This window comes from Fopius arisanus, unplaced genomic scaffold (genome assembly GCF_000806365.1).
Source record: "Fopius arisanus strain USDA-PBARC FA_bdor unplaced genomic scaffold, ASM80636v1 scaffold00130, whole genome shotgun sequence".
In the NCBI taxonomy this organism is placed as follows: Eukaryota; Metazoa; Arthropoda; class Insecta; order Hymenoptera; family Braconidae; genus Fopius; species Fopius arisanus.
The window spans coordinates 134,313-142,898 of record NW_011887869.1 but is presented as its reverse complement, the minus strand read 5'-3'; the positions used below and the strand labels follow the sequence as shown (position 1 = coordinate 142,898).

The 8,586-nt window shown below is 33.7% G+C and overlaps 2 protein-coding genes across 3 annotated transcripts in view; both read right to left on the bottom strand.

Annotated features, from left to right (window-relative positions):
* LOC105271965 (SET and MYND domain-containing protein 4) overlaps positions 1 to 1,519 on the bottom strand; it is a 15,513-nt gene extending 13,994 nt beyond the window's left edge. Inside the window, exon 1 of the mRNA XM_011313802.1 lies at positions 869 to 1,519. Coding sequence (XP_011312104.1) covers positions 869 to 1,412 — 544 coding nt within the window. The 5' untranslated portion in view covers positions 1,413 to 1,519. The remainder of the gene's footprint in view (positions 1 to 868) is intronic.
* Positions 1,520 to 2,028: 509 nt separating this feature from the next.
* On the bottom strand, positions 2,029 to 6,188 carry Atg13 (Autophagy-related 13). 2 transcript variants are annotated; one of them, XM_011313801.1, is made up of 5 exons: positions 5,542 to 6,188; positions 4,562 to 4,910; positions 4,116 to 4,299; positions 3,477 to 3,843; positions 2,029 to 3,000 (listed from the first exon to the last, which is right to left on the bottom strand). In XM_011313801.1, exons 1-5 carry the CDS (start codon positions 5,692 to 5,694, stop codon positions 2,788 to 2,790), a joined length of 1,266 nt encoding a protein of 421 aa, XP_011312103.1. In that variant the 5' UTR covers positions 5,695 to 6,188; the 3' UTR covers positions 2,029 to 2,787. The 2 variants fall into 2 exon arrangements, with proteins under 2 accessions (XP_011312103.1, XP_011312102.1); XM_011313800.1 differs by having other exon boundaries at positions 3,468 to 3,843; positions 5,542 to 6,181.
* Between the last annotated feature and the right edge of the window lie 2,398 nt (positions 6,189 to 8,586).

Here is an 8,586-nt window from a genome sequence, read left to right as displayed (position 1 = left end):
TTTCTCGAGCATTATTGGAAACAATCAAATCTACTATCCAGGATTATCAGGATCTGCATTTATAGCACTACAATATATATAATTAATTTTGAGATGCGTTAACTGACTTTTAATAATTAAAAAAACGTGTTTTTTCAATTTTATTTTTATTCTCATTCTAAGAATGGTTTTAAAAATCTAGAGAAATTCTAAAAGATCAAAAACACGTTAGTTGTAAGAAATATTTTTTTCATATTTTTTCCTTGCTCAATTCTATTTTGTATCATTTAATCTTTTTTCCAATGCACTTGGATGTGTACAGATTTTTCTACTACTCTGAGAAAATTAGAGATGACTGTACTCTGAATTCCTTTAAAAAGATTCAAGATAATGATATGAAATTTTACCCAGCATTATCTTTTTGAGTTATAAGTATGTCAAAAAGTTGGTGCCTTGAAATTCGTTGAGGGCAGATTCACTATGCCTACCCGGCTAGACCCTTTTATAAGAGTTAACATTTATAAAGTCAATGACTTTTTACTCATATGTGCTACTGGCTAACTAATATATATTCCATAACATTGCCATGAATATTAGAAGAAGCAGTGGAAATAATCGAGTCATGTTTGTAAAAAAACCGATTGTGATAAAAAATTTTTAAAATCGAAATTGAAATGCTCCGCAACAAATGTATAATAGAAGAATTGAATAATACTCTATTTTTCTAGCTATTTTTCAGCTCAAATTTTTGAAAATTATCCCTTCTTTTTTTTCATTCCATCAAGAAAGCGAACAAAAAATTTTATTCAAATATATTGGCATTGTTTCCCTTAAAAAATGCCCTGCCGATGTAATTCTTCTAAAAATATAAATTAATGCCTTTATTCACCCTTCACAGTTGTAGAGAGATTTTGATCAGAACAAATGACATCGTTAGCTCTAGTAATTTCTGCCTCTGCAGCTTTCGAATCTCTCAGTTTAATATGACAATGGGCTGCTCTCAAATGAACTTTATGCATAAGTTTTTTTGGATATCCTGTTTCAATGGCCACTTCAATATCCCTGAGGCACTCTTCGTACCTGCACATGTGAAATAAACATGCAGATCTGTTGGCTATCGCCACTGAAAAATCGTCCCCATTCATTGAGGAAAATTTCGCACTCTCTGTGTACGCTGAAAAACTTTTGGGGTAGTCTCCCTTCTTGAAAAAATTATTTCCAACGTTTTTTGAATCTTTGGCATGTTTCGAGGATTTTGATGATTTTTGTTTGCGCTGGTCGTCTAGCCATAAGGAAATCAAATCAGCGATATTGTGATTGTTCGAAATAACGGACATAATTTCACGTTCCGTCTTCGACTTGTACATTTTTTTATTTGAGTTTGTAGAGCGAAGGTTACGGTCAATCACTTGAACGAACTTCTCCCAATGCATTTTCAATTTTTAAATGTGGTAATTAATATGAAGTAAAAGATCGAACTATTAAACTATGTTAAAATTACACGATTCATTGTTGATGTTTTTATGGATTGAGGGGATTGAGGGACTTCTAACCTCAAAAATTGAACATTTTAAATACATTTCCGGTTCAGTTCCGAGTCGTCTACTCTAACTTCTACTTTATTACTTTGAATGCTTTGAATGCATGAAAATTAGACTTTTTTGTAAAGACTATACAACATGCTTTAGAAGTAATTTTTCCATCAATTTGGTCTGTAAAATGAAAAACTTGGTCACTAAAAAATTACAAAATTACCTTTGTTAGAAATTCTTTTAAAATTTTGGTTTTCTGTACTGAGTAATTACACGGCGATTTCAATCATTACGCATTCATTAATTTTTGAGATTTAAGGTTTTTTTGACGCGAGTATCGCGGCAATGATAAATTTGATTTTGAAAAATATATATTTAAAGATCTTTTTTATTTAGATCAGCAAGTTACGTTACATTTCCTTGAAGGATCTTTTCCAGTCTAAAACATATCGACATTTAGTGACACAATTCATTCTCATCGAGTAAGGGTCATCACAAATAAACAGATAAATAACAATTAATGAACCAATTCTCATGTAATTCATAAGTATTATTTAAAAAAAATAATATTCCTATGACAATCAATAATAAACATTACAACAAACGTAATTTACAGTATATACAGACAATAATTTATCATGGGTCTAATGAAAACTATAATAATATATTGATAGCAAACCACTTTTTTCCCTCACTTTAACGTGTCAATTATATTTTCTCAATTGATTCTGTTTTATAAAGGTAATAAGCATAACAATCTCTCTTTCAACAAAGAAAAAAAATTTTAAAATATTAAAAACTCTGCATTAATACAGTTTTTCAAGACCCAATCCAAAGGCCTATTCTGTTAACTCGCTTAAGTTGCTTTTATTGCAAAATCTAGCACATTTTTTTACTTACTGAAACATTTGTATAGAAAGCCGATTGAATTCTATTCTTGATAACTAATAAATGAACCTGCAGCAATTCTGTGGGAAGAAACAGGAGATGAGTGAATAATATGAATTCATAAATAATAGTTTACGGCTCGCGAAAATAAGTTTTTGAAGGAAAATGCCGAAAGACCATTTTTATCAGATTTTAAAATCTTTTACGTATAAACAAGTCCTTCAAATCGACTAGAAAAATCTCATGTGCGAAGTATAGAAAAATGAGAAAATCCTGTTTCATCCCCTGTCATTAACCAAATCTATAAATTACTTAATTTTTGCCTTATCATAAGTGAAAGAGAAGCTCAGTCTGTCCAAGTGATAGAAATTCTCAATTCGTTCTTTCACTAATTATTGTTGTCGGATTGACATAACGAAGTGAGTATATCCTCGTACTTATGCATGTTTGTCTCAAACGTCTCCAATTGCTTCGTCAAGTCGCCAACTTGATCTGATAATGTTTGTTCTTCCATAAAGGCCTGAAGCTGAGGGGCACTCTGGCATTCTCTGTAGAAGGCACCCAGATCGCTGTTTGTGTTTGTGCCGGCAAATGGAGTTTTCTAGAGAATAACAATTCATTTCAACCAAATATCATTTTCAGTAACATCTAAGTGCTGGCAATACATTCCCGTGCGTGAAACTAATTCAAAAAAAAAACATTGCGAGATATTGAATATAAAATGTAATTTTCCATTTGACACGTCAATGTCGGGTAGATCACCGAATATTCAATCAAAGTAATCTAGTGAATTTTTCTTTGGGCTTTCATGTTTATCTTAAATATTGCGTGGTTTAATCCCTGTATTAAAGACAATTGACAATCTAAGTTCTTTCATCAATCTTTCTATCAATCATGAATTAATTATTATCAAAGAAGAAGCAATAATCATCAAATTATGAAAGCAATCAATCAATTAAGGGAAATAACAGTGCAAAGTGATAGAGGTTAATTTGTACAGCTCAAAAAGTGCCTCAAAATAATAGAAAGAAAATGTAGTGGCAAGTTTGAGCATATTAACGTAATTACCAAGTCTACCATAATGAAATCGTCATTGGCACTGGTTATGGAGCAGCTGCTCCGTCTAGAGCCATTCCTGGAGTTACATTTCGACGTAGCATTATCAATTATTGTTTTGTCGTTTCCATTATGATTATCAGATGTTATTGCACTGATGCTGCTAGCAGAAGGAGCTGGAATCGGTGGAGATGCTGTGGTAGCACTTGTAGGTGCACTTGCTGTCTCCGCTGGTGGTCCCGGCGGTGGTGATGTTTGTCTAGGTATCAGAAGTGAACTGAATGGGACATCGGGGATTACCAGATCTTCCTCATTCACTACTACTTGTTTATTTATCACAAATGCTCCCACTTTTATTGTATCGCTCAACGATTTTGATGTTTCTTCACTGGAAAAAGGAAGAAAAGAATAGCTCAGGGCAAAATTGTTTGAAGTTTCTCTTGTAAAGCCTGACAATTTTTATACGAAAATATGTTATAGACGATAGAAGCGAAAACAATTATTGTTATCATTTGGATATAATAAATATACGAAATGCTTCGAGAGTTATTGAAAATAAAAATTCAATGATTTCCATTTTATTCTGTGTTTCATTGTGCCTCAGTTTCATTTTGCTCCACTCTCTATTATGTTAATCCATTAATCATCAGTTTTATTTACCTTTGTTGATATCTAGCATGTCTAGGGCTTAAATCCGAATGAAAATGATCACTCTTGAGCATAATGGAATCTCTGCTTGTGTGAGTGGGTGATATCGTCATTTTAGTTCTGTATGACACTGATAAATGTATCGTACCAACGGGTGTACATAATTGGCCTACCCTAACGTGTTTATAATTATCTCCTGTGAACAAAAATGCATGCGATTATATACCTTCTGTACAATAACTAATTTGAATGTTACTCAATTTCTTTCACTCTACTCTCAATATGAGAATGAGTGCTTTTTCAATTATCAATAACTTTGAATTTAATGGACATGATAATTTTTCATCTTCTTCATCTACAGCAGATACGAGGAAAAGAAAAACAGAGACATATCCAGAATATTCAAAAATATTTATATAATCAATTAAAAATAACATCAAATTGCTGTTCATATTTACCTAACGTGTGTAACTGAGGTTCTCCCATATAAATTCTGTAGCAAATAACGTAAGAATCGGGTCCTTGTCGTCTACTTAATTTATAAGCCGGTGTGACTCTCGAAACAGACACCAATGATTTTAATAAAATTCCCATTCGATTGTATACGGTATAGGTGACTCTGATGGTGGGATCGTTTTGTTCCGGTAAAACTCCCAGACTCCAGGTTTCTAGGACCATCGTGTCACCTTCCACAGTCCTCAAGGAAATTTCAATGCAAAGAGGGATCGCAGAACTCACTATTTCTGCACAGAGAACTCTTTTGGCTTCTGCTAGGACTTCGGGAAGATCGGGAACTGCCAGATTGAACTAAAACCATCACAGCCTATTGTATTCATGGAATTTAGATGCATGTTCATATTAAGGCGCGCATGTACTATCAACCGAACGTAATCATTGATTTGAATTTTATCTTGTCAGTGTAAAATATTTCTAAATACGGGTTATAAATTGAGTTGCAGAGTTGAAAAATGCGTAAATGCACTCAAATTAAAAGGAAAGGATTGGTAGAACAATCCGTTTTTCAAAATCAGTTCTTATTAAATATCTTGAAATTTATGAAAGATATTAAGATTTTCCGAACTCCTTTCTCTTGTTCTCAATTATCTTCTACAAAGAGGAATCTCATAAATATTGCACAGTCTCTGTTCAGTATTTATTTTTGAACAAGATATGGAGCTGACAGAGATGCTCAAATTTTCTTAAAGAACAACCTTACATTTTTTTTTCATTCTATAAATTAACAAAAAATATCATGATTTGATCCTTTCACTAATCAACACAACAGACACTGAAATTATTATAAAATATGTTGTGATAACACAATATCTTAAAATTATGGTAAAATCTATGCGTACCACATAGAAATGTTACATAGAAGTTGTTACGTTTTTATTATGCACAATTACTATATTATTACTATATTACTATATTTATTTACCCAATCAGCTGCAGACGAGTCTGGTTTGCATTTTGTAATGACCTTCTCTCCTGATCTGGACTGCACAATAATCTGAGCAGCCTTGAGTGCCAAAAACTTCATAAATTTATCCAAATCCTTCTTGTCCTGCATACTGAGCTTCATGTTCGACATATCTCTCAAGACTAGTTTGACGTCAATTTATATTTCCTTGTGTGTGGCAGTAATATTGACAAGATGAAGACGTCAATGGCCACAACATCCTAGGTCATGTGACCCCCGGAGAACTTTCCTCTTCCTTATTTATTTCTCGTGTCGTTCAAGTGATTGGAAGTCGATTAGAACAACTTTATCAGGATTTAGATGCAGTAGAGAAGTGATGTTTGAGAGACAGACACTTGATTCACGTGCTGGCAAACATTTAGCGTCAATAGGAACGCGATGACTATTCGATTAGGCGAATGAGAAAAAAAATCGTTGTTATTTACTTTGACAACGGCACTTCTCAGATCGACTCACTGGCGCCTTGACTATCACTGTGCAATAATAATTCACTATCAGTGATACTTATGCTCAGATGTAAAATGCCAGTGGAATACTGACGCCATGTTTTACGCTAATGACTGTAATCGCATTTACCGCATACCAAAGTACATTTTTTCTTACCGTTAGGGATAGGGGCGGAAATTTATTCCTGGAAATAGTCTTTATCCAATGAGTCACGGGAGAGGTTTGAAAAGAGTGGAAATGCCAAGAGATGGCGGTTGTGTAGACTGATGATCGAAAAAGCGCCATAAAAGCAATGGTACTTACTAGACAATGATTTCCCGAAGTCTATATTTCTATATAGTACATATGGTTGTAAATGATTTAAAAACATGGATACTAATAAATAATTGTTTGCAAATGAGGAAATTTAAATCCCATTTCTTACTCCGCTGGTAATTTTTATTTTCAATCTTTCTAATCTTAAATGAGGCGATGATTATTTTAGGAATCATTACAGCCGACTTCAGAAATCATTTTCATTCTTTTAACTTCAAATAAAGTATTTTACAAAAAATCATCAATTTCTCCACTTGCAAGACACCGACGGAGCCACATCATGATCGAATATTAACCATACCGAGAGGGCAGGAGCAATAGTATATTGTGCACCACGAGAGGAAGACATGGACTCCAGATAATTAACACCACGTAATTAAAAATTAATTAATTTCTTAATTTCGGTCATTTGAAGGTACCTTGTAGAGTATTACTCCTTGGATCATTTACGTTGGTGGTCAATATTTATTTTTTTATTAATTAAAAACATTTTTTTGAAAAAGTCAGCACCCTGTTTTTCATTATTTAATTGAAAGTCAGAATCAACCTTGTCAATAGATTCAAAATCGATTGTAGGTCATATATAGTCTATTGTCATTAGTCTATCACTCATCATTAATGGTGTATTAATGAATTACAGAATAGTATTCTAGCAGACGAGCGCGCATTCATACCACGTCAATTTTCATCTATTGTCAATCATTTTTATGTTCAATTTAAGGAGGATGATTACCCATTTTTTAAATAAAAAAAAACATTGTAATTGATGGCTTATTATATATCATGGAAGAATATATTTCGGGACAGGGATGAATTCATGGACTGTTAAACTATTATGCTAATAACAAAATGTATTTACTAAAAAAGTACGCAGACAACTGATTGTTTATTAATTTACGAATCCAATTATGTTTTTTAGAGTCGATTGTTATTCAATGCATTAACATTTTAAGCGCTGCACATTATCTCATCGGCAAAATCATTCCGGTTCCATAACGCATCCCCCCACGGTATGAAGTTCGAATGTTTGTCCAAGGTTCATTGAGTTTGGCCACAAAAAATCTACTTGTAGAAAAAATTATTGATAACCTTCCTTAAGTGATGCAAAAAAACGACGAAGAGTGAGGTATGACGTGCTCTGAAGGGCCAACATTCTCGGCAACATTTGTTCCATCATTTGCATCAGCAACAAATAGAGCTGTGAGCTGTACGCTTGGTTTTATTTATGACGTTCGCAAATTCTGTTCCATCTTTTGACGGTTACTCTACGATTAAAATTAAATTAGAAACACCAGTGAACACCAATGAGAAATATTCGTTTTGAATTTGCCATGTTCCGATGACTCAGAGAAGAAAATTGATAAAACGACGAATTAATGAAGGTGCCCTGATGGTTCATACCCAGAGTCCAACTCTGGGTTGTGTCCAGCAACCCAGTCTGGGTTAGGCGAAAACACAGAGTTGAGGTTAAATGGTGAATTTGGGGGAGATCTAAACGCAGGGTGTACTATGATCTTTTTCCGATTGTTGCTGAGTTATTTTAAGCATATAATGATATTGTTGAAGGATGTGGATAATTAAATGAATATGTTTGAATGCTAATGTGCTAGCTCTGGGTAAAATCCAAAACCCAGACAGATGATTTTTATTCATTAACGAGGTAACAATGTTGGTGAACAATTCTGGGGATAACTGTATGTTCAGAGCGACTGTGGGAGGTGTATTAAAATAAGGGGAAGGGTGGCAACGATTGTTTGAGGGATGAGATGCCAACTCTGGGTCAACACTCGGTCACAGTCTCCATCTCAGAGTTGTCTTTCCCTTTATTTAATATCTTTTTAATATCGGGAAAAAAAATAGGCGTGAATATAAAGAATCATTTAACCATTGGAATGATTCTAGGGTCACCTAGACGTGCGGAGGCGACTTGGCATATATTTAAAGTGAAAAATATCAACTCTGGGTCAACACTGGGTCACAGTCTCCATCCCAGAGTTGTCTTTCTCCTTATTTAATTTTTTTCCATATCGGGAAATAAAAAATAGGGGTTAATAAAAAAATCATTTAACCATTTGATTGATTCTAGGGTCACCTAGTCGTGCGGAGGCGACTTGGAATATATTTAAAGTGAAAACTATCAACTCTGGGTCAAGACTGGGTTACAGTCCCCAACCCAGAGTTGCCTTTCTCTTTATTTAATTTTTTCCAATATCGGGAAATAAAAAATAGGGGTGAATAAAA